Raw genomic sequence first — 27090 nt, forward strand, 5'->3', positions numbered from 1 at the left:
ACAAATATTCAAAAGTAAATTTCTAAAATAGTATAAAATATACTCAAAACACCAAAAATAGTTAAAATGTCTACTGATTGTCTATCAAAATATTCAAACAAACCAATTTATATGTTAAGTTTAGGTACTCTGACATATGTTATTCAAGTTTATATGTTACATAGTATTTTATTTACAGATTTTGAGAAATTGAAACTATATATTGAATTTTAAAATTTTAAAAATCATTTAAATGGGTTATCCGAACCCGAACCGAACCCGCAAAGATCCGAACCGAACCCGAACCGAAATTTAGAAATACCCGAATGGAGCTAAAATCTTTAACCCCGAAAACCCGAAACCCGAATAAACCCGAACCGAACCCGAATGGGTACCCGAACGCCCACCCCTATAAAATACTATTGTGTCAGGCAAAATCTTACGAAGAGATTTTGTAATATTTTATTCTCTGCGTGCAAGATTGTTCCAAGATATTACAATACCATTTAACTTTTATTATACTTTTTGAATTCCAAAATAGGTTCATATTTTTCTCTTTCATCTCTCCAAATAAACTCTCTGTTCCGTAATTCTCTTTCTCTCCAAAGAACGTGCAACAGAATCACATTTCCTCTCTTCAGCTCCCATCTATGCAACTCGCCGGTCAGATTCCTGAGTCTCTCAAGCTCTGTTGTAGTTTAAAATCACTAAATTCTTAGGAAAAGATTTTTCCGGTACGACTCCTTCTCAAATTTGCTTGTGACTTCCTGATAATAAATTCTCTGGCTCGACCCTGCCACAGATCGTTGAGTTTAAGTTCAAGAACGCTCTTGTTTTAGTGACGACAAGGTCTGAGGTTTGGTTCCTTCTGTATTAAGCCGGTTAGATCGTCTTTCTTTGGCTGGGAACAATCTCTCTGGTACGATTCTGTTCGAGCTGTCTCGTTTTGGAGAAGATAATTTTGTCGCAAATAACGGTCTTGCGATTAAATTGCGGAGGATGTTGGGTTTTGATGGTGGTTATGATTAAAGTGCTTATGGTGGAAGAAGCTGTTAGATGTTACTCTTGTTGGATAGACATTTACATTATTGTCGAGACAATACAAACTTTAACCATATATTATTTTACGTAGATGTTAAAGACAGTTGAAAGAACCTGTACATAGACGGAAATCATTTTATTTACACGGGTTATAAATAAGTAAATTGTAACGTAAGTTGTGTTAGACGGCTACAATAATTTTTGATGCATCGTCACAAACCAAAAATAATAGACAGTTATATAATTTATTAGTCAAGATACTTAATATTTTATCTCAAGTAACCCATTTTCTAAAAATGTAAGTATTATATTAGCTGTCCAACAATTTGATATGCACCAATGAACAAATATGCCTAAACATTATTTGTATGTTCATTTCATATGATATAGCTATGATCTTGATTCTTATGGTACCTAAGAATGTGATATACATAATTCAAACATGTTTTATCCCAAATAACTTGTTTGTTAACCATGTAAATATTATATTAACCGTCTAATAATTTGATGTTACCAACATTACACTAAGTTCACTCATTTTCTAACCGTGTATATATTATATTAAACGATCTGACATTTCCAACGAATACATATACATAAGCATTATTAACATGTTCATTCAATATGTCACAGCTATGATCTTGACTTCTTAATCTTATGATATCAATTCTTGTTAGTATGTTCATTATTCATATTTTTATATCTCTTTGGAATTGATCCTTGAGACTTGTTGTTAAACGTCTAACCTTTTTTAGTGATATCTAACATTATTTCTAGCTGAGCTATGAAGGTTTTATCCGGATACCTACATTTTCAAGCATTTGTGTTTTTTTATTGAAGCTAATAATATGTTTGAAAAGATACGTAAAAATTTAGCCGGTTACACACCATCATTTAGACTACCCATCTTTGTATACGATATTATTAATAGTTTAAAACTACAAGTAAATATCCGGCTACAGCAATGTGTTCTTATATAAATATAAAATTAGCCATCCACTGCGTAAGTAGTATAAAATTAGCCTTCCACCGTAGCCATCCATCTTTATAAAAACAAGTAAATAACGTGTTATCAATTTAAATATAAAATTAGCCGTCTACTCTTTGCTATAGCCATTCCTGTAAATATTTTCACAATACATAATCCAAACAGATCTCGAATTGTAACAACCATTAAAACAAACAATTCAAATCATTGAATAAGTACTAGAAACTACAAGATTAAGTATGTAATAAAAATCTCTTCACAATGGATAAATGAAGAATCGGTGAAGGAAAAATAAATCTGCAACAACAAGATGGAAAACATCATTGGTAGCTTAATATCATTAATGGAGGAAAGAAGACAAATCTTCCCATGAAGTTTAAAACATTGAATATTCTGAACCCTCCGATGTACCACCTCCCGCTGATAAACATGTGTGGCAGCTTTAACGTTTGCGCGTGTCTTTGCTTCTTCTGTGCCAAAAATTTGCTCCAACTCCATCTTCAAAGACCCATCATTTGAAAGACTTAATCCTCGATTCACGCTAGGAAGCTACGAGATCGTTGTGACAACTCGTCATTGCCATGTCTATCTCAGTCGCAAAGTATTCCTTCACCATCTTGGACAAAATCTTTGTAGGAAAAGAAAAGATGGTGGGGAAGAAATAAAAAAAAAGCTCCTTTTTTTTACATTCTCTCTCTCTTTCCAGAGATCTAATAAAATCTTTCACGTATCTTTTCAAATCTTTTTGATATTTTACAGAATCTATATGTCAGCTAATATCGTACAATAGGAATTGAGTTGAAAGTCGAACAGTCTACGGGTGAAGGGCTGAAGTCGTCATTTCGCAACTATCTTACCTATAATGAAACCTAACTTATACTGTTATTGGCATTTACTTAATTTCATAGTTTTTTATGGGTTTTGAGCAAATTAGAAAAAAACACACGCAAAGAGGGAAAGAGAAAAAAAAAATTAAAAACCAAAATATAAAAAGAAAACAATTTTGTTTCTGAAAGGATCGAGGGAATGAGCTATTCTGTTTTTTTCCCGCCGATAAGCCCCAGATTTTTTTTTTTGATTACCAGAAAATTTTTTTTTCCCATTTACAATTTGTATTTGTATTTTTAATATGTTTTTATGTCATTTTTATTAATATTTTAATGTATGATTTTTTTAATGTTATGATATCCAATTATTCAACTTAATAAAAATCTTTTAATGTTATGATATCCAATCATTCAACTTAGAAAAAAAATCCTTTAATGTTATGATATCCAATCATTTAATTTTTTTAAAAAAAATCTTTATTGTTATGATATCCAATCATTCAAAATTCCTTTAATGTTATGATATCCAATCATTCTAACTTAAAAAAAAATAATTAATTCTTTAATGTTATGATATCCAATCATTCAACTTAAAAAAAAAAAAGTTTAAGAACCCTTATAAGGTTCTCCTATTGGTGGAAGAAAAAATTAATTACACTAATACAGGTTATTAACTTCTCAAATCACCAAATTAATTACTAATCTATTCATAAGAGTCCATTAGGGTCTCTTACCAATGGACTTGCTCTTATATCTTTTATTTAAGAGACGGTTCTTAGTTTTTTTTAGTTAAAATCTAAAAAAAATTAAGAACCGTCTTTTAACCGAAGTTAAAAACTCCAGTTAAAAGACTGAGGTTAATCATTGTCTTAGAAGCTAAATTAGATTTGTTTATTAATAAATTGTTCAGATCCATGAATTTTGTAAATGGCGACGTGCAACTCGGTAAATCCATTTCACTGCATAAGAATTTGGATGACAGAAATTATGGGTATGCCTAATTGTGGGCAGTTGGTGCCAGGGTCCCTGTATTGATGGTGCAGACCTAACAAATACAAAAGGTGTACGTGACCTTGATAATCATCACAAACCTTGCTGACAACCAAATAATTCTCTTTTGTCGTTCTTACTTGTTTGTGCAAGATGACTCAGCTGAGCCACACGATTGTCTGATTTCTCTGTTTGATTGAGCGAAAAGCTTAAATGTTGGCAATTTCATTTTAAAAAAAGAAAAAGACAAAAATAGCACTAAATCAAGTTTTTGTTCCCAAACTACCACTCAAGATCAAACGTCACAAAAATAGCACTTAATGTTTTATCAAAAGTCACAAACTTAGGGTTTAGAGTTAAAGGGTGAAGTTTAGGATTTAGGGTTTAGGGTTTAGAGTTTAGGGTTTAGGGTTTAGGGCTTAGAGTTTAGGGTTTAGGGTTTAGAGTTTAGGGTTTAGGGTTTAGGGTTTAGAGTTGAGAAATGAGGTTTTGGGATAAGATTTCAAATTTTGAAAAATAAAAAAATTAAAATTTTCAAAAGATAAATTGCTATTTTGGTCATTTTAGTTTTTGAGTGCTATTTTTGTGATATAAACTTAGAAATGTGCTATTTTGGAGATTTGTCCTTTTAAGAAGCTTAAAACGATTGCTAACACGATTTATCATAAAAATTATAATTAAAAATGTAAATGCATAATTATTATTTAAACATAATTGAAATTTTCCAAATGTAAATAAAATGGCATGTTCTTAATTTATATGTACAACTAATACAGATGGTTGTCCAATAAAAAGAAGAAGTTAATGCCTAAATGGTTAGAAAAAACTATAAAGATAACTCTTTCATCGTGATTTAATCAACCGTGATAAATATTCTCCACCACTGAAACAAAACCTGAATAAGAGTAGAACACATCATTTGTAAAAGAACTTAAGACACAAAATCTTATATCCACGTCACTTACCTACCAACATATAGTAATCACAACTTCAACATAAAAACGTTGCACAGATGTATATATATATATATATATATAACTATTCTAATCCTCCCCACCACATCTAGAAGAGAGTATTATCAACAACAATATCATAAAAACTCAGGGAAGAACAGAGAAAAAAGATTGAAGAAAATGGGAGAAGAAGCCATAGCAAACGTGTTAGTCTTCTCGTTTCCGATCCAAGGACATATTAACCCTCTCCTCCAGTTCTCAAAACGTCTAATCTCCAAAAACGTCACCGTCACATTCCTCACCACTTCATCCACCCACAACAACATCATCCGCCGTGCCACCGCAGGAGGAGCCGCGGCTCTTCCGCTCTCTTTCGTCCCCCTCGACGACGGCTTCGAGGAAGGCCACCCATCTAACGACTCATCTCCCGAGTACTTCGCAAAGTTCGAGGAAAACGTCTCTAGAAGCCTCTCTCAACTTATCTCCTCCATGAAACCTAAACCAAACGCCGTCGTTTACGACTCGTGTACGCCTTGGATTCTCGACGTTTGCCGGAAATATCCGGGCGTCGCTGCGGCCTCATTTTTCACTCAGTGCTCTACCGTGAATGCCATATACATCCATTTCTTGCGTGGAGAGTTTAAGGAGTTTCAAGACGACGTCGTCTTGCCTGCGATGCCTCCGTTGAAAGGTGGTGACCTGCCGGTGTTTCTGTACGACAATAATCTTTGCCGGCCGTTGTTTGAGCTCATTAGTAGCCAGTTTGTGAATGTTGACGACATTGACTTCTTCTTGGTTAACTCTTTCGAAGAACTCGAAGTTGAGGTAACTATTATTCTTTATCTTTAGACATTTTGTTGTTTATTTTCATGTTTATTATTAATTACCTGCAAAATGAAATCCAAATATAAATATTTTTCACGTCATATATTTAGTGGATACTATCCTACCGAATTACATGAGTCAATTAGTGCTTGATGTGAACCATACACAAAATACAACAAAACATCAGCAATATTTAAGTTGCAGATTTCAATTGAAATTAGGTAGTTTGCGAATATAATTTATCTCCGCAAATATGGTCGTAGACTTGTATGTTCGTGTATAAAGATGATTTTAAATGATAGTTTTGTAAAATATCATTAAATAATAGGAAAATACAATAACAAAATATAAATTTTCAGACTACCAAAAGACATCTTCGAAAATCGAAAGATATCAGATCAACTGGCGAACATCCCAAGGTGCAGATAATTTGTAGCATGTCTTAGGCCAATTCCAACTAAAAGAGTATTTCAGTATAATTAAGTTTTAAAAGAAAAAAGAAGAAAAGAGAGTAGACTAAAATAAGAAAAAAAATATATACATCACTATATAATTGGTTCAACAAGTGCTGACAAAAAATGGGTTCAACAATTTTATTTAATTATGTCAGAAATATTAATAGTATATATATAGTTTTTTAACCTTTTGTTAATATTATATTTGTAAGATATCTGTTGACAAATGTTTTTTTTTTTGTAAGATATCTATAACGTATCTCCACTCGAGCTGTGTTCTTGTCCAATTGTGTAGGTTTTATCGTGATTCGTGGCAAATATATAGCCAGAAAACTCAAATAGACGTGCCATGCAATAGGCCTTTTGATTATTTTAATACACATCAATCACGTGGCAAATATATAGCCAGAAAACTCAAATAGACGTGCCATGCGACAGGCCTTTTGATTATTTTAATACACATCCGAGATTAGACATGTGTCATGTGTTGCTGGCTAGTGGTTATAAATGAATTTTGCGCAAAACGTTTACTACCCGTAAGAGCATCTGCGATGATAATAATAAAAAAATAATTAAATAATCAATGAATTCCAGTTAAAGATTCAATTCTTAAAATTTTTAAATAAAAATTTTTTCTTAGTGAATCTTTGCAATATTTGCGGGTTCCCACGTGACGATTCGCGATTGGTTGATATATTTTTTTTTTATCTGAAAAAAAAATAATACTTGAAAAATCAAAATACACTTTTTCTAAATTTTCCCCTTTCACTAAAAATTTCACAAAAAGTTAATTTACTTTTTCAATTATTTCGAGTATTCTAAACCCATGCCATAGGCCTTTTGATTATTTTAATACACATCCGAGATTAGACATGTGTCATCGAGTATTCTAAACCCAAAAAGATTTGATTCAGAGATCACAATCATACTATGGTTCACGGTCGCAAACATTTTAGTCCGAGAACTTGTAGGTTTGGTCGGGCCAGTTTGGTTGTGACACATTTACCCAACTTCTTAAAAATGTCTTTTTGGGGTATGCATTTTCAAAGTGAAATAGGTTCCCTTGTTTTAGAAAACAAAAAATTGGAAACTTTAAAGAGAAACATGGTTACGGCGTTTAGCTTACAAGTCTTTGCCGTCGTTAACACAAGCGAAGTATTTGGCTTCATAATGATAACTAGACCTGATCCGCGCGGATATGAATTTTCAGTTTTTAATTATTTATTTTATTAAATGATGTATTTGTAATATTGGTTCATGTTATATTCATTAAGTAAATATTTTTTTTTTGCATCTTAAACTATCTATTTTTTTTACGAATATGTGATATCATATAAAAAATATAAAAAAATGAGTTTATAGAGTTAATTAGATAATTGTAAAAACAGAAAAAAAAATTTGTGTGCGATATCAAATAAATAATGATCCGCCCAGTTAACAAAAATCATGATTTTTATATGTGTAATTTTTTTTATTTTGACAATTTCCTTAAAACTACATTAAATTTTACATATTTTAATTAGAATATTTTTAATATCTTTACTTTTTTATTTGAAATGCAACTCAATATTTTTTAAAAAATTATAACAAAATATTTAAAAAATATTTTTAGAATTTGTTTGAAAAATACGAAAATTACATTTTAAATTAAAATTATCCTAAAATATGATAAGTTTTGATGTAAACGAAAACTCAAATTATGTCAAAAATAATTATATTCAATGATAATAACAATTTAAATTGATTATTTTTAAGAAAATACATTTACAAAAATATTGTTTGAAAGAAAATTCATTTATCTTTCAAATATAAAATGAAAAAATTATAATTAATTAATAAAAAATATAAATAAAACCATAAATTTAGGAAATGACAACTGAGTTATATTATGCTAAAATTTTCTTTCTAACAATTTAGCAAATGACAAATGAGTTATGAGGAAATAATACCATATAATTTTTAAAAGCATAGCCTTTCTTAAATATTTTTTGAATAAATAATTATTTTTAAATTTAATCAACTGAAAATAATATCCGTACAATTGTATGAGTCAAATTCTACTTCTATTGATGTATGTTATATATTAGTGCTGCATCTTTTAGGTAACATTTTAATGATGCACGTTTTTAAAATCTCTATTATTAAAATTATGCACGTAAGGATAACTCATGAGTTTTCTTGGTTGATTAAATGACATTATGTCCAAATTTATTTAAGGATATTTCGTTAAGGTAAGTGAAAAAGACAAACAATAAAATATGAAGTTTAAATTCATTTAAGCATATTTCATTAATTTAACCGAAAAGATAAGTAATAAATTAAATAGTTTTATTCGTTTTAGGATATTTCATAAATGCAACTGAAAAAGACAAGAAAAAAAAATAGGAAATTTAATTAATGAAGTACGAACATTTTCAAATGGGTATTTCTCTTTTAATAATATAGAAGTACATTATCATAATTGTAAAATGAGCAAAAAATAATATATATATATATAGTGTTTATTATATGAACACTTTATCGTGTGTTTTCATGTGATCTAGAAAAGAAAATAATTCTAGAAACCGTAAACATTTATTATTCTTTTTACTTCACAACTTACAATTTTTCTTTTGGATTAAAACTATAAAATGTGTTTCTTCTTTTTTTTGAAGAAAATACACTATTATAAATATATAATACGTAAGCAGTATATGAAAAACAATCTTTCAACTTGAAACTTTTTAAAGTTGATCTATTAGAGAAAGGTTTGTACCGAACCGGCTTCTAATAAAAGTTATATAGTGGAATATATGCATGAGGGCAATTGTTTTGGTTGATTATGAATTAATCTACCAAGTGTATCTGCAATCATACGATACTAACATTTCTTTTATTGCATGGATTTACTGATATGATACCTTTTTCTTTCTTAGGTGCTAGAATGGATGAAGAACCAATGGCCTGTCAAGAACATAGGACCAATGATTCCATCAATGTACTTAGACAAACGTTTAGCAGGCGACAAAGACTACGGAATCAGTCTCTTCAATGCTCAAGTCAATGAGTGCCTTGATTGGCTTGACTCAAAACCGCCTGGTTCAGTGATTTATGTCTCCTTCGGAAGCTTAGCGGTACTAAAAGACGATCAAATGATCGAACTTGCTGCCGGTCTAAAACAAACCGGCCATAATTTCTTATGGGTAGTTAGAGAAACAGAGACAAAGAAGCTCCCAAGCAATTACATAGAGGAAATTGGTGATAGAGGACTGATAGTTAATTGGAGTCCTCAGCTACAGGTTCTTGCGCATAAATCGATTGGTTGTTTCATGACGCATTGCGGGTGGAATTCAACTCTAGAGGCATTGAGCTTAGGAGTAGCTTTGATTGGGATGCCAGCTTATAGCGATCAGCCGACAAATGCTAAGTTTATAGAGGATGTGTGGAAGGTTGGGGTTAGGGTTAAGGCAGATAAAGATGGATTCGTGACGAAGGAAGAGATTGTGAGATGTGTTGGAGAAGTTATGGAGGAGACGTCAAAGAAAGGGAAAGAGATTAGAAAGAACGCTCTGAGATTGATGGAGTTTGCAAAAGAAGCTTTGGCTGAAGGAGGAAACTCTGATAAGAATATTGATGAATTTGTTGCTAAAATTGCTAGGTAAACTGTTCGTACCAATGTGTGATGCTTAATAATGTGTTTTGGGAGTTCCAAAAAAGTAAGAATTTTATAATGTAACTATGTGTTTTTTCTTGAAGTTGGCTTTGGTATGAAACAACGTGAAAATAATTAGAGCCAGAGATTTTTCGGGGATTGAAATAATAGAGAAACCAAGAAGTTAAATTTTGTGTTCTTATTTGTTGGATATTTGTTTTCTTCTTAAATGCCAATTGAAAGAATACTTATTTTTATAAATTAGAGATGTCACTAGTGTTTGCTAATACGAGCCTGCTTTTTTGCTTGGGAAGACTAGGTGAGATTATAGCAATAGTTTGTTTGTTACAAGCTTTTCAATCACATATTATACAAAGTGTTGATGTTTTAAACTTATTAATGAGTAAAACAACCAGTGGCGGACGTAGTAAGAACCGTATGGGGCATGTGCCCCCATCTAGTTTTTCAATTTCTTTGAGTAATTAAGCTTAAACAATGAAAGTGCTCTCTAATGAATTATAAAATATAGTAAAAAATGTTATGTGTCCCCGATTAAATCCAGTTCTAGATCCACCCCTGAAAACAACCCATTATTTTACAAGTCCAATCTAGAAAGAATACCCATGGATAACCAAAAATACAATTAACTAGCGGAAAGAGGAAGGCTTTGAAAGATGATTGATTCAGATCTCTCCTCATGCTCATTAAGAAGAAGAAAAATGAACAAGCTATTCCATTAATAAACTAGGTTGGTGTGTCTTCTTTAATCTCTTTCGTTAACCTCTATTTACGTATTTAATAAGAAAGTCTACTAGTTTCAAAACCAACTCTTGAATCTATCTATCTATCTATATATATAAAAAGATGTTTGCCTCTCTCCTGTTGCGCCACATAGGCATCCATGTCACAAAGTCGCTGTTCTATGAAGCCGACACGTGTCCCAAGCATTAAAACGCAACACTTCACTAATTGGAAATCTGCTTGGTTACTTCTGGATCTGATTGCTTTCTTCGTGGACCCCAGCGGATCTACTCTAATTTTGTTTGGGCTTTTATTTAAAACGAAAGTGGCCATACAAACAAAGAAGCTCTCTCATTGGACAATCTGCCCCTTCAGTTTGACGATACTCGCCGCCTCAGTTTTTTTCTGTGTTCATCGATCGGAAGTAATTATCTACTAGATTAAAGGAATCATTGGGAAATCCAATCGTCAACTTTAACGCATGTATTAACAGTAGATCTCCACTCACCCCCACAATTTATCACTGAAGACATCCAACCATTACTCCCTTGCTAGATCTCCTATTGTTCATCAATAAAACCATTTACATTATATATTTTGATGCACTTAGTGATTTGTTTGGTCGTTGACGAACCTAACGGATAAATACGGAAAGATTTGCAACAACGGTCGCCGGAATCAGATATGAAGTCCAGTGATTTTTGCCAGAGCTTTCATCATAGAAAATAGGTTGTTATCTCCTCTGTTCTTATTCCCTCCTCTCTCCACATCTCCGTTTCTCTCTCTTACCTCAAAATCTTAGATCTATCTTCGATGTGGTTATATAAATTTAATCTTTGATTAACAGATCAAATGCAAAACCATGAGAAGTAGCTTGGAGTAAAGAAAAAAAAAGGATGAATTAGAGAGAGAAGAGATGAAGACAAGCGTTAGGATAACAAAACAGATACCCAAAACCGAATCAATTAGAATTAGTGATTATGTATTTCTTTGTTTTCTAAGTTATATGGATATACAAATTTCACTAAAATGGACATATTCAAGGTTTTAAAAAGCACAGCTTACTTTACGCCTGCAATGGTGTTAACTGTCTGATAATTTCCCAAGTAAAGATCATGAGTAGTTGATTTTGAAGAAAAAACATCTGTAGTCGTGATTGTGAATCCAATGAGAATTGTTAATCTAATTGTTTCGTGATTTTTATGAAACTCTGGTCAGGCTTTTTCAATCTTTGAAATTATTTGTCTCTTAAAATTTTTGGAATGTCATTTTGTAAGCTTCAAATATAAGCTCTGGGATTTTTAGTGTGAATAATTGTTTCCTTCATACACTGTTACATTGTCAAGTTATGCCATTTTAATTGAAAATTGTGTGTTTATATATTTAAAGAAAAAGTAGTAAGAAGTGTTTACTATGTGTTGCTCATGAAGTATCAAGAAATTACAGAAAGGAGATCAAAATTTGGAATGCAAAGACTATTTTTTTTTTTTTTGTTAAGTGCAAAGATTATTCTATACATCTTGCTTTGTGTAGCCTTCTGGGTTGTTAATATAAAGTTAACATATTCTTTGATTGTTCTAATTAATTATGTAATTTATATATGTTTTCCTGTGTTGTTTTTATTATTATGTTAAAACATGAAAAGGGGATATTTGATGAAATGTGAATTATAGGCCTTTTTCCTATACAACCAACACAAAAAGTTACAGAATAGAGATACTTCTTCAGGCTTAGTTGATGAAGAAAAAACGATTATAAAAGAACATTTATATGTAGTTGGGTTCATCTTGATTATCAAATTGTTAAAGCTTACCTAAATTTTAGTTTTTTATTGTTTGGTTATGTTTTGCTACGCTCTAACTTCTTCTAACTTCTTCGAATAAATAATTTGATATGAAGAGTGGTATGTAACTAAAGTAAACATCTGCCATATAAGTATATTATTTTGTTATCTTATAAAATACTATTTAAAAAATATATTTTAAAATAGCATGAGAAAATTTTCTAACAAATAATTTTGTTCTCAAACTAATTTCAATAAAAACTATAATAAGTTACAAAACATAACCACTAAAACATTATAAGTTAATTAATATTTCATTCTAGATAAAATTATGATCTGAAACAAAAATATTCTAAACATCGTTTCCCGTTTAATTAGAAAAAATAATTATTATTTATGATATTATTGAACTATTTATATAGTATTTTAAAATTGAAATTTAATTATTTTATCAAATTGTATTATATTTTAAGTTATTTGGTTTGGAGTTAGACTAATTTATTATCATGATCAATTTAGTTAGTGTAAATGTTTTTTTAAACTTGAAACTTCTTGAATGAAATATAGTAATACAAACTTTAGATTTTATTTTTTTATGTCAAAGTGAAATAAAATAATAATAATAAAAAAAAAATATTTAATATTTTAAATTATTTTTGCTAATTTTGTATTTTTTTGAAAAATAGAGAATAATAAAGATTGTTGTCATATTTTTTTGTAAGTACTCAGTTTCATTATAATAACTAAAAGCCCTAACGAACTTACAAAAGGGACAAGTTACTACTGTCGATACTAGATAGCCCAGGAGGCTTACAAGAAGGGCTAACAACAAAGGCCCAGACGAAAAAAACACGAAAAAACGTGCTACCAAAAAGAAACCGTTCATGTTAAAAAGAGAGAACCAAGTGCCAGATTGCTGTCACTTTAATAAACTAAAAATGATTATTAAAAATAACAATATGATCTCAGAATTCTATTCATTATTTATTATATCAATTTCAATTTACAATATTTTGTTTTCAAATGCTTATGTGGCACAAGAGGAGGGAGACAAACATCTTTTTATATATATAGATGTAAAATATTTTTTTATTATAACTTCCCGCCCTTATGGCGGGCCGACCCTAGTATCATATATAGACATTGAAGGTTAAATTCTATTTATTAACAACAACCAACAATTGACTAGTTAAATATGTATACCCAAAAATCCTTAAGTGGGGGGGGGGGGGTTAACGTTGTTGTATTTTAATGGATTTGAAAATCCGAATATAATGAATTTGAAAATCCAAACTAAATCTAGTGTTATTGATTTCTATGGTTTTCAAATCTGTTTTAAAATCATGTATTATTGGTTTAATGATTCATAAATTATATATCAAATCAAGTGTTATTCAATCGTACGGATTTACTTATAAATTTGATTTTATAATGGATTTGAATGAATTTTTTTGGATTCTTTTTTGTTAAAAATACACGGACTCAAATTCGAGGGAAAACCTCCGAATTTGTAAATAATAATCCAAATTTTTTAAAAATCTGCGTATTTTACTTGGATTTATAAATACTACATAGATTTCTAAATCAATCAAAATATATAAACCAATAACAACTCTTAAAAAAATTGTGGTTTTTCTCTAAATTTCTTTTATATATTATTCGAAGATCTTTAAAAAAATTATAACCTCAATTTTGTATTAATTATAAAATAAACTCGATGAGGTGTCATTCTGTGACTTCTTCTTATCGTTTATGTGGCACTTTTACAATGACTACTCTTGCAATGACTTTAGACAAACCTTAATTTAATTTTTTCCTAGAGACATTTAACACCGGTACATTAAAAACAGTCCATGCTTATAAACAGTACATTAACTAATCTAAACAGTCGACGTTTATAACAAACTTCTCGAACGTTTATATTTTTAAACATTGTTATAAATATGATTATATTAAATTAAAGTTGGTCTATTTCATAATATAAGGTTTGGTGAAACCCAACCATCTAAACAAAATGGTTGTAAGTCAAACTCTATATAACTTGCAAGAACCGGTGTGTTCGTATGGCTCTTCCGACTATATGTCTATGGTGATATAACCCCCACAGAGATCTGCCGCACGATAGCCGCTGACGAGAAACGTTACGGGAGTGCTTACACAAAGAAAGTGGAGAAACGATTCGAAATATATCCTACGGAATAGTTTAGACTGATTACGTTGGTATCATCAGTTTCTGTTGAAAAGGTGGAAAGTGGAGAGTTTGGGTTCAGGGCTATCAGGTGAAGAAAAGAGAGCACAAGAGTATGTTTGCACATTGACGCTGAGGATCAAGAGGTTTGAGGAAAGATCCAATGACAAGGAATATGTGCAGAAGACTATATGTGCACATTGTTGCTATCCTCAGATGATTTTAGGTGAACATTGCCTTTTGGTTTTTGGTTTCACAAGTTTGAAAAATGATTAAACGGTTTTCCAGTTCATGTTGGAAAAGATTTGGTTCGGTTTCGCGTTTTGTTTCTTCTTTCATCAGATTGTCGGTTGATAATTGCAACCATCACGGGTTGGTTTTTCGTTTATCTATTTACTAGATGTTTTCCTGCACCATGTCCAGTAAGAAATTTTTTAAATCTAACTTATATTTAAATATAAATTTTATTAAATATTATAGATTAATTTCACTATTTTTTTACTAATATTTAATATATATTTGATATATATTAAATTAATTTGTATAAAACTAATAAAAATGTTATAAAATTATATAATTATCAAAAAATTAGTCTAAACAATATTTATAAAATTTATAGATATATAAGAAACTAATGATATTACGATTAGATATTTAAATTTTTAAAAAATTGTAGAAATTTTTGAAAGCTTTAGTAATACAAATTGTATAATTATACAAAAATAATAATATTTCAAAATTTTGAAATGTGTTTTGAAACAATAGATTTAGAGCTGAATGTTTCTGTATCTTATTAATGAATAAATGTTCCCTTTATATAGGGGATACAAGAAAGATAAATGGAAATACAATAATAGGAAAGATTACAAATCATAAACATAAACGAATTAGGAAATAAGCAAGTTGTAGCCGTCTCTCTCTCCTCTCCAAGTCTCGCGGCCGTCTCTCTCTCTCTCTAGGGTTGGGTCGTCTCTCTCTCTCTAAGTGTATGGACCGGTTATGGACCGGGCCGGTTATGGACATCCACCAATTGATTTATAACACTTCCTCTTGGATGCCATAACCATACAGGGATTGTAATACACTTAATGTTGCCTGATTAAAATCTTATCAGGAAAACCCAGTGGGACAAAACCATGATGAAGGAAAAAGAATACAACACGTACTACTCCTCCTGATGTGAACCTCAGTGGAGGTCTTTCAGCCTACGCATCCCAATCTGATGCGTGAGTTTCCTGAACGTGCAAGTCGGGAGTGACTTAGTGAATATGTCAGCTAAATTGTCGCCCTTACTTGGACGACCAGGACTTCGTCGGCTTTCTGAAGCTCGTGCGTGAAAAAGAACTTAGGTAATATGTGCTTCGTCCTGTCTCCTTTGATGTAGCCGTCCTTGAGCTGAGCAATGCATGCATCATTGTCCTCATACATCATAGTTGGTTCTTTGAACTCGACCATCCCACAATCTGATCGGACATGTTGGGTCATCGACCTCAACCAGACGACCTCGCGGATGGCCTCATGAATGGCCAATATTTCCGAGTGATTAGACGATGTGGCCGCGATGGTTTGTTTCATGGAATGCCATGAAATGGCCGTACCTCCATGTGTAAAGACATATCCTGTCTGTGATCGAGCATGATGTGGATCTGATAGATATCCTGCATCAGCAAAGCCAACTAAACCATCTTTGTTATGGTTAGTATAATATAGACTCAAGTCTTTCGTTCCTTGCAGGTAACGAAGAACATGTTTTATCCCGTTCTAGTGCCTTTGGGTCGGACAGGAGCAAAACCTAGATAGTAGGTTCACAGCAAAGGCTATATCAGGCCGTGTGTGAGTTGCCAAGTACATTAAAGCTCATATGGCACTGAGATATGGCATTTCGGGACCTAGGACATCTTCATCGTCCATTTTGGGACGAAATGGATCAGTGTCCAGACCGAGAGATCTCACGACCATGAGACTGGTCAGAGGATGGCAATCGGCCATATTGAATCTCTTGAGTACCTTTTCTATACATGCCATTTGATGCACAAGGATTCCATCACTTATGTACTCAAGCTGTAATCCCAAACATAATTTCATTTTTCCCGAGATCTTTCATCTCAAATTCTTTCTTAAGGTATTCAACCGTTTGGGAAATCTCTCCAGAGGTTCCTAGGATATTTTATATCATTAACATATGCTTGTATACTTTTGTTCTCGAGAACCTGTTGCATTTGACAACTCAATACCCTCTGAGACTTTTATATATATCTCATTATCCAGTGGACCATACAAGTAGGCGGTTTCTACATCTTTTAACCGCAATTAACCGCAAGTCTATTTTTCTTCTTTTATGGCCAGACTTGTTAGGAATCTAAATGTTTGTTGTATCCACCACAGGAGAGTATGTCTCCTCATAATTGATTCCTGGTCTTTGTGGAATCCTTGTGCATATGGCAGTGCCTTATATCTTGCTATCTCGCCATGTATCATTTCTTTCACAAAGACTCATTTTGTCCAACTGGTTTAATATCTAGAGGTGTCCGAACTATGGGACCAAAACCTCTCTTTTCTTAATGAACTTAACTCCACGACCCCTTTCCATTTGATCTAATCTGATTCGTTGAGTGCACTCATGTATGGACGTGGGTTCATGATCCTCATTCATTTCATAATATCAAGTGCTACACTGCATGCAAATATATATCATCAATGTCGACATTCTTTCTCTTGTTCCATTTGTGTCTCGGACATGACATAACTTATTGAGGTTTCATTATGACCTTCACTACCCTGAAGCTTGGCGTCCCAAGCCTCATTGTTAGACACCTTAGGTACAACCATTTTTTTATGGTTTCCTCATCCACGGCCGTGGCTTTTAAGTTTGTCCATCTTAGGATTGACCGTCTAGGATTCCCTCGTCCACGGATTTATCAGCACCTTTCTTTAATATCCGAGGGATCTTATCTTTGGAACTTATTGGTCTACCACGTTTTCAAATGTGCCTTAGACTCAGTAGCAACTTGATTGTGTCCTTCTTGAACATCAATTCTTATTGGTGCATTAGCAGCTGATATATATGACTTAGTCATTCTATTCGGGTCAGTAACGGAATCTGACAATTGTTTAAGCTAGCTTTTGTATAATCTTTTGGACTTCTAAATCTCATTCTTGAGTCCGAGGATCTTGCCAAGATATGGATGTTTGATTCCATGATATTTCTTTTACCATTTTACTGCTATCTCCCCCTAATGTTGGAAGTTCGGATTCATTGAAATATCAATCAGCGTATCTGGCCTTTAAACAGATCACCCGTAGTTGGCTCGATATACTTTAAAATTGTGGGGGAATCAAATCCAACATATATCCCCATCCTCCTTTGAGGTCCCATCTTTGTTCTCTGTGGTGGAGCAATTGGAACATAAACGGCATAGCCGAATGTCTTTAGATGGGAAATGTCTGGCTCGTGACCCGTAAGAAATTATAATGGGGAATATCGGCCGCGTGTCCCCACGCTGAGACCGGAAGTCTCGACCTCATGAGTAATGGTCGAGCTATGAGCTGTATGCGGTTCATAAATGATTCGGCCCAGCCGTTCTGTGTATGTACATGTGCCACGGAGTGTTCCACACTTACCCCCATGGACATACAGTAATTATTAAACGCTTGGGAAGTGAATTCACCAGTATTACCAAGACGTATAGTCTGGAAATGAGCTCGTAATCAAATTATCTGAGCAAGTAACCTGGCAAATGCCAAATTTATCATTTCCTTAGTGACATTAACTGGTGATGGCCTAGAAATGAGTTTCCCTTGGGAACAAGCAACACAAGATAGGTACTTAGGGATGATTCGTTTCTCTTTAAGAGAATGGCCGTTTGAGTTTAGAGTGAAATTGTCGATTGCTTCTTTGTTAAAAGTGGCATTGACTTCGATCATACTGATTTTAGCATGGCAAAGACTAGTAGATAGTGCGGGAATGGATTCTAAAACTTTCTTATTGCCATGGACGATATCAAAGATTTACAGGGATTCTTTGTTTCCTTCGTCTGTGGTTTCAATATGAAAGCCATTCATTCGAATGTCTTTGAAGCTTAATAGACTTCTCTTAGATTTGGGTGAATACAGGACATCTTACATCTCAAGATGTGTACCCATAGGCAACAGGATGTTAGCCTGGCCATGACCCTCTATGAGACTAGCTATACCCGGAATGGTGGAGATGTTGGCGTTTTTTTCAGAGTTAGGTTTATGAAGTATCTTTTGTCTTTTAAGATCGTGTGGCTTAGAGACTTCATTTATAAAAACCATTCATTTATTATTAAGTTTCAAAGAAATGACAACATTGGAAATGAAAACACCAAATCAAAGAACACCAAAATTTAGATTACAAATGTCGAAATCAAACTTCAGTCTTTAAGACAATCTGAAGTTTCATAATCCATAAGATCGTCCTTTTCATGATCGAAATCATTTTCATCATCTTGATATGTCATATGGGCTTCAGGATTCTTCCCTTTCAAACTCTCTTGATAGAGGTCAACTAGATGCTTGGGAGTCCTACAAGTCTTAGCCCAATGATTGCTCATTCCACACCTATGACACACGGATTTGTCTGATGATTTGGTCGAGTGTTGGAGTTTGAATGTAGATCCACGGCCGCGACCATGGCCTCTTCCAAATGAGCCACGATCTCGTCCATGGTCCCGACCATTCCCTCGCCCGCGGCCAAAAGATCTTCGACCGCGGCCACGTTCGTTCGATATGTCTCGACCACGGCCATGCTGCCATTTCCTTGAACGTGGTTGGACTCTTTATTGTCCTCTATCGTGTGTGATTCAGGTAGTGGAGCTGATCCAAGAGGTCTCATCTGACTGTTTCTCATTAGTAATTTATTGTTCTGCTCAGCGAGCAAGAAACAAGAAATAAGATCAGCATAGGTTCTGAAACCTTTCTCACGGTATTGTTGTTGTAACAATAAATTGCTTGTGTGGAAAGTGGAAAAAGTTTTCTCATGCATATCCTCATCTGTAATACTTTCACCACACAGTTTCATTTTAGAAACGATCTTAAACAATGCAGAGTTATACTCGTCTACAGACTTATAGTCTTGGATCATGAGATTGTCCAATCAAACCGAGCTTTTGGTAAGATCACCGTTCTCTGGTGATCATATCTCGATTTCAATCCAGTCCAAAGATCTAGTGGATTCTCAATGGTTAGATATTGATCTTTGAGACTCTTAGCTAGATGATGACGAATGATCAAGATGGCTCTATAACGATCCTTTTCATTGGCATTATTGTTCTCGGTGATACATTCACCGAGACCCTTGGATTTCAGGATGATCTTAGCATCAAGCGCCCACTAAAGGTAATTATCTCCAGAGAGATTTAGGGCAGCAAAATCCATGTTATTGATTTTCGACATCTGAAATATTTTTTAGATCTTTTAGGAATAAGTTTTAGTGTTTAAACGATTAGGGTTTTATGTTCAAACAATCAATCAAGCCTTACGGCCAAGATCTATGTCTCTCGGCCAATAAGCAAGCCGCACGGCCAAGTATGCAATCAGTTAACTCTTATGCATTTAGTTTAACATGTAATTGCAATCCTAACATGGTTTATATCAGTTCATACGTGATGCAAACAAAACAAGAAACCTCTCTGCCAAGAAACAGAACAAGCCACACAGCTATTTGGTTTGATTCAATACCATTTCTAGAATAAGTTCTAAGTGCAATTGCAATCAATCAATATGATCAGATTATTATGGTATGAATGCAATAAGGCCACACAGCCACGAGTATGATCAAATCTAGAACAGTTTAACCTATTATGTAGTTTTAGATTTCGATTTAAAATAATCTTAAACTAGGTCATTATGGTTTTAGTTTAAACAAGCCAAACAATTAGATTCGAGTTTAAACATTCCTAACAATAGTTCTAGGAGATCAAATCAACCAATCAATGTTTAATTTCAAACAATCAAAATCGATTTTCAGAATTAGGGTTTTTAGGGTTTCGATTTGATTAACAAGCAATTTCAAATTCAGGATGATCAATTCAATTTCAATCAATCAATAAGTTTTAATCAATCAATATTTTTTGAATTAGGGTTTAGTGATTTTCGAAAATTTGATATTTGATCAAAGAGATTTGATTTGAGATTCAAAACCTTTAATGTTCTGATTTTAATTGATCACTGGATCAATCTCGTTTTTAGGGTTTGAGGATCGAACTTATAGAGCTTCAATTTACTCATCGAACTTTTAGAGCTTCGATTTACTCATCTAGGGTTTTGATCTATTGTCCTATGGCTTTATCTTAGAGATTATATTTTAGGGTTTCATTCTTTACAATCAACCAGATTCGATTCATATTCTTAGAATTCGAATTACCTTAGGTTAGTAGATTCTAGAAACCGGACCACCAAGAGAGAACCTCGAGATGGACAGCGAGCTGGAACAGATGCGAGCTGGCTGCTTCCTATCGGGTCGCAAATGGTGCTGAGGTTGCGAGCGGCTGATCGGGGAACGTGAGCTGTTGCAGTTGGGATCACGAGCGGCTCTGATGTGAACGGGAAGCTGAGGTCGTCTAGGATCAGGAACGTCTTGGGGCTGGAGCTGATCAGGTGGACACGAGCTGGAACACCTTGCAGGAACAAGAGACGCGATCGAGGATAGGGTTAGATGCGATCGCCGGTTAGGTTTAGGTTAAGGGTTTTATTGATTAGGTTTTAGGCTCAGGGTGTTAGAGTTTCGTGCTGATAACGTGTTGTGAAACAATAGATTTAGAGCTGAATGTTTCTGTATCTTATTAATGAATAAGTATTCCCTTTATATATGGGTTACAAGAGAGATATATGGAAATACAATAATAGGAAATATTACAAATCATAAACATAAACGGATTAGGAAATATGCAAGTTGTAGCCGCCTCTCTCTCCTCTCCAAGTCTCGCGGCCGCCTCTCTCTCTCTAGGGTTAGGCCGTCTCTCTCTCTAAGTGTATGGGCCGGTTATGGACCGGACCGGTTATGGACATCCACCAATTGATTTATAACAAATGTTATATATGAATATATTTATTTATAGATGATGTATGAGGTATTACCATATTTTTAAAAAATTAACAAAAAAGAAATATCAATATTAAACGTAATATATGAATTATTACCATCTTCTAATAAGTTTGCCAAAAATATAAATCAACATTAAATGAAATTATCCATGTCATATTTTTTCGGAAACCATGTCATCAATTTTAGTAGTCATGTCATATTTGTTTAGTGAAATTGATTGTATAAAAGACATATGGTAAAATCACTTCGCAAATATAGTTTATGGGATATTGATAAATTAAAATAGGCCATAAATATTGAAAATAGCTAAAATACTGTAACTGAATTTTATTTAGTCCAATTGAGTTTGACTTTTGAAAAGTATAAAGTTCGGTTTACACGCTTCCAGTTTTGAATTTTGTTTTTTTTTTAATTTTAATTGCAGATTTTATAATATTAAAATCTAATATAGTAACTATTATTCCGTCCGTTTCATTATAAGTGTCGTTTTAGATTTCGGCACACGGATTAAGAAAACAATTAATTTTGTACATTTTATATAAAAAAACACTATTACCTATACACCTAACCATATTTCAACCATTAGAAAAGTAAATTTTGCGTAAAATTAATAAATTTTGCATTGAAAATCGAAAACGACACTTATTTTGTAACGAAATTTTTTTTCTAAAACGACACTTAATATGAAACGGATGGAGTATATAGTAATAAAATATGTGTAGCATGTGAAAGGAAAAAAAAATTGTTATAATATACATTACATATAAATCTTTGGCAGTTCTGACTCTCTTAACATGCAAATAGGTAAATTACTATACCCGAGTATAAATCATTCTTAAGTGAAACTTTCTTAAAGTTCAAATATACACATTTATACTAAAATACGTAGACACAAATGACAATCTGTCATTTGCATATATTATTTCCTTTTACTTTATCTATAATTTTCTAAATATTGCACACATCTGTATGCTTTGGTGGGGGTGAGTGTATTTTAATGGATTTGAAAATTCAAACTAAATTTAGTGTCATTGGTTCCATGATTTTAAAATCTGTATTGAAATCATGTGTTATTGGTTTAATGATTTATAAATTCTAATCTAAATCAGTTGTTATTCAATCATACAGATTTAATAATAGATTTGATTTCATGAAAGATTTGAATGGATTTGTATAGATTTTTTTGTTAAAATACAAAGACTCAAATCCGAGGGAAAACCTCCGGATTTGTAAATATTAATCCGAAATAATTTAAAATTATGTATAATTTACCTGGATTTATGGATTTCTAAATCAATTAAAATATATAAACCAATAACACCTCCTTGGTAAGTAAGTATGTATTTGTTTAATAATTTAAAATCTTAAATATTTTTTAAATCTTAGTCCAAAACAAAACACAAAATGAGAATAAACTCCAAAGTCAATATTTATATCTAGCAATAATAAAAAATTAAAAAAGCGACACAAAAAAAAGAAAAAATATTGAAGATAGATAGGATTGGCACGTGAACGTAAACTTCTCATAACCATAATTAACTTATAAATTTCTAAATCATGGTATAAAACTGAGCTGACATAGTTACTTAGACATATTGTAATGAAAAAATAATTTTCATTATGACCAAATAGAAGGCCCGAGATTAAAAAGATGCATTTTTGGCCTAGACATTAAGTTTTTATGCAATAAGTGATTTTTTGACCTGAAATATTTTAAAAAATATGATCAGTTCATCAGTAAACAAATTATATAATCAACAAAAAAATAAAAATAATTGTTTAAGGGCCAAAAATATTAATTCAATCAAAAATTGAAATTTTATTTTTTCATACAATATTTCTTAAATAATTTTCATATAAAGTCATCATGCGCAAGGCGCGGATCTTATCCTAGTAGGATATTATTCATTAGCTAAATCTCAAAAATGTAATATAGGGTGTGATTGGTAGTGGCTGTAGGTGCTGGTCCACATCCCCATTTATTTCTACAGCACTAAATTCACATCAATCAAGCTTTAATAAAAACTAGAGTTTGACCCGCACATCCGTGCGGGTTTGATTTTTACATTTTTGTAAATTGTTTAGTGATATTCTTAAAACATATAAGTTATTTAGATATTTTTAGGTTCCTACAAACTTATCCGGATCCGGAAGAATCCAACTTGAACCCTGTTCGAAAATTTTTAATACCCAAACATAGTTTAACTTTAAATCCAAAAACTCGATATCCATAAATACTGATATGTATCTGAACGAATACATGAATGTCCATGTCTAAATGATTTAGTAAACAAATAAAAATAAATTTGTTAACCGGTTTGACTTCTTGTCACTAATGGAGTAATTTCATTTAAACACGTGAATTATTATGGTTAATACGTAAAATAAATGACATTGAATTATAATGGTAAATAAAATTAATGAAGTAATTTTGAAAAGTAAAAAAAAAAATGTAAAAACGTGATAAGATCTCGTGCTTATTCCGTAAATGTTTATATAAGATTTTATGCTTGTTCTTTTATTATAGGCGTAAATCAAAGATTTTGTGCTTGTTTTAATATTCTGGATTCTAAATTGATGTAGTTCCTTTATTATGGTCGTGGAAATCACATTTAGGAAAACAATGTAGTTCGCTTGAGTTATATATTAATAATTTGTTTCCTGGTTTGCAATTCGTTTGAGTTATTTTAGGAAAACAATGAATATGTGGAAAAGACAATCATTTTTAATGTGAGACTAATTTAATTCTCAATGGCATTTGGCCGTAAATATTGTGTAACTTTTAGGGTTATTCTATAAGTGTACTCTTGTTTTAATAAAGTAGATTTCAAAATCATAACTCTTGAAATAACTTACAACTGTACAAGTACTCTACAGAGCCAAAAATTCAGAGCAGTTTTTTAAAGTTTTTCTTAAAATTCTAAAGTAATAAAATCTAAAACCACATCAAAAAGTTTACAGATTTTTTTCTACCGCAAATCTTTTAAACCTGCAGCTATTACCAATGAGATCCATATTAGTGTTGATTTTCTTTTTTTTTTTTTGGGTCGAAAACATATTAGTGTTGATTTTTAGGTACTTCTATAGTATAAAGTTTCAGTTACATACGTGGCGAGCGGCTATTAGTTGGGACTTATGAGTTTTCGTTCTTCAGACGTTACTCAAAGCTTTAAAGGTCACCCGTGTACATAAGTGATTGGTTATACTACGTGGATACGGAAGCCTATATTAAAGCGAGATGACTAGAAGAGAGAGATTGTCAGCCACCAAAAAAAAGAGAGAGAACTTTGTTGAGCTAAACCCTAGCTCCGAGCCTCTGAGAAGAAATGGGGATTTAGTCCCGTATCTTCTTAGGGTTTTGCACAGTACTCGATCATGGATTATTCTGATGATGATGGCATGCTCGATAATGAATCAGGTGACGATAATTTATACAGTGACGATGCGGCCGACAGCAATCCTGGTTTTGCCGAGGAAGACATGGACAAGGATTCCACATTTCAGCTAAGTTACGTAGTTCTCAACGAAGAAGACATTCGCAAGCATCAAAGGAACGATATCGAACAAGTTTCTACTGTTCTCTCTATAAGCCAAGTCGAAGCGATCGTTTTGCTTCTTCACTACCAGTGGGGTGCTAGTAGAATTGAAGATGAATGGTTTACCGATGAAGAAAAAGTCCGTGAAAGCGTAGGTTTATTGAAGGAGCCAGTTGTTGATCTTAACGACAAAGTGAACATTGAATGTGGGATTTGCTTTGATTCATTTCTTCAGAAGGATATTGCAACGGTTTCTTGTGGTCATCCTTATTGCAAGACTTGTTGGACTGGTTACATCACTTCGAAAATTAACGATGGCCCGGGATGTTTGACGGTTCAATGTCCTGAGCCGTCTTGTTCTGCTGTGGTTGGTCAAGATATGATCAATAGTGTTGTAACCAAGGAAGAGGATAAGGAGAAGTATTACAGATATTTTCTTAGGTCTTATATCGAATCGAGCCAGAAGAAGATAAAATGGTGCCCGTCGCCTGGATGCGAATACGCTGTTGATTTTGGAGGTGAAAGTGAAAACTATGATGTCTCTTGTCTGTGTTCGTATGAATTTTGCTGGAACTGCTGTGAAGATGCTCACCGCCCTGTGGACTGCCACACAGTGGCGAAATGGATATTCAAGAACAATGATGAATCCGAGAACACGACTTGGATACTTGCCAATACAAAGCTTTGTCCTAGTTGCAAACGTCAGATCGAGAAGAACCAAGGATGCAACCATATGAGATGCTCCATTTGCAAACATAGATTCTGTTGGGCTTGTCTGGATCCACTGAATAATCACAAGTCTTGCCACAACTTTAGGGGTGAGACTGAAGTTAAGCGAGAAATGGCGAAAAAGGCAATCGATAGATACATGCATTATTACGAAAGATGGGTGGGCAATCAATCTTCGAGGGTAATGGCTATGGCAGATTTGAAGAAATTGCAATCGGTGCAGCTTGTGAAACTTAGTGTCAAACATGGCATACCGGAAACTCAGCTCCAATTCACCGTAGAGGCATGGCTTCAGGTTAGTGAATACATGTATTTAAATAACCAAGACTTTGGTAACATTTAACTGAAGACAAGTTATGTAGAATAATGGAAGGTTGGAATAGAATAAGATCGGAAGTACGTAGATCAATGTCGGCTTCAAAAAAATATATTTCTAAAACCTTAATTCTTGAAACCAATGAGCATAAAACATTATTTAACTAAAGAAAAGGAGTGAATAGTAAAAACGTTATATATGAGAGTTAGTAATGAGGCTCTAGTTGGTTTGTATTATAACATTTTTCTCAAAAGAAAATCTGTGGCTCGTGTACTTGATCTTGCGTTTGCAGATCATCGAGTGCAGAAGGGTCTTGAAATGGACATATGCATATGGGTACTACCTTCCTGAGCAGGAAAGTACCAAGAAACGATTTTTCGAGTATTTACAAGGAGAAGCTGAAGTTGGTTTGGAGAGGCTACATCATTGTGCAGAGTTGGAGTTCCAAGAGCTCGTCAAGGAAACTGAAGATTTCTCTAAAAAATTCGAAGATTTCAGGAGGAAGTTAATTGGTTTGACTAAAGTAACCAAAACATATTTCGAAAATCTTGTGAAAGCTTTGGAGAATGGTCTTGCTGATGTGGAACCCAATGAGACCAAATCGGCAACAGACTCTAATAAAAGACAAAAGTTGGTATAATGGTATTAAAAAGATCCAAGTGATTACTGAGATCTCTTGGTTCATGTACTATCTGTGTTTTATGTTTTTTTTTTTGTGGCGAGGATGTAGAATCTGTGACTTTTTAAACCTTATTTCCTAATAATTATTTAGCATACTAGAATTTGCACTCTTATTTGACTTATGAAGCCCTGATCTTGCTTTGGCAAAAATTTAGAGAACAGTAAATTTGGTTTTCTTGCTCTATCTGACGGGTTTGATAGTTTCTCTCGGGTCCTCTTTGGTTATTGGAGCTTGATGAAAGCTCTCTTCCAGAGTTTGAGATACCTTTTTCAAGTTAGCCCTCTCCTCCTCTCACTGAGGAGGCACTTCGAGGCTTCTCAAGTCCGCTTGCTCAGGTTTGGTCTATGGTAAATGTAATTC

At 32.9% G+C, this 27090-nt stretch overlaps 2 protein-coding genes and 1 long non-coding RNA gene across 3 annotated transcripts; all 3 read left to right on the top strand.

Moving 5' to 3' along the window:
- The first annotated feature begins 356 nt into the window (after positions 1-356).
- LOC111205480 lies at positions 357-1505 on the top strand. Its single transcript, XR_002658104.2, has 2 exons — positions 357-642; positions 782-1505. It is a non-coding gene; the product is annotated as an uncharacterized LOC111205480 (long non-coding RNA).
- Positions 1506-4751: 3246 nt separating this feature from the next.
- On the top strand, positions 4752-9792 carry LOC106377664 (UDP-glycosyltransferase 74D1-like). The gene is made up of 2 exons (XM_013817924.3): positions 4752-5603; positions 8974-9792. Exons 1-2 carry the CDS (start codon positions 4959-4961, stop codon positions 9697-9699), a joined length of 1371 nt encoding a protein of 456 aa, XP_013673378.2. The 5' UTR covers positions 4752-4958; the 3' UTR covers positions 9700-9792.
- Positions 9793-23291: 13499 nt separating this feature from the next.
- Positions 23292-26822, top strand: LOC106379131 (probable E3 ubiquitin-protein ligase ARI11). The gene is made up of 2 exons (XM_013819137.3): positions 23292-26027; positions 26341-26822. The coding sequence occupies exons 1-2, from the start codon at positions 24843-24845 to the stop codon at positions 26686-26688; spliced, it is 1533 nt and encodes a 510-aa protein (XP_013674591.1). The 5' UTR covers positions 23292-24842; the 3' UTR covers positions 26689-26822.
- The last annotated feature ends 268 nt before the right edge of the window (positions 26823-27090 follow it).

The sequence above is a fragment of the Brassica napus genome, chromosome C4 (assembly GCF_020379485.1).
Source record: "Brassica napus cultivar Da-Ae chromosome C4, Da-Ae, whole genome shotgun sequence".
NCBI classification, from domain to species: Eukaryota; Viridiplantae; Streptophyta; class Magnoliopsida; order Brassicales; family Brassicaceae; genus Brassica; species Brassica napus.

Bases quoted from the DNA above. Each gene is read 5' to 3' on its own strand.
- LOC106377664 (XM_013817924.3), top strand. From the start codon at position 4,959: ATGGGAGAAGAAGCCATAGCAAACGTGTTAGTCTTCTCGTTTCCGATC. The intron at 5,604-8,973 runs GTAACTATTATT...TTTCTTTCTTAG, and splicing joins TCGAAGAACTCGAAGTTGAG to GTGCTAGAATGGATGAAGAA.
- LOC106379131 (XM_013819137.3), top strand. From the start codon at position 24,843: ATGGATTATTCTGATGATGATGGCATGCTCGATAATGAATCAGGTGAC. The intron at 26,028-26,340 runs GTTAGTGAATAC...TTGCGTTTGCAG, and splicing joins CCGTAGAGGCATGGCTTCAG to ATCATCGAGTGCAGAAGGGT.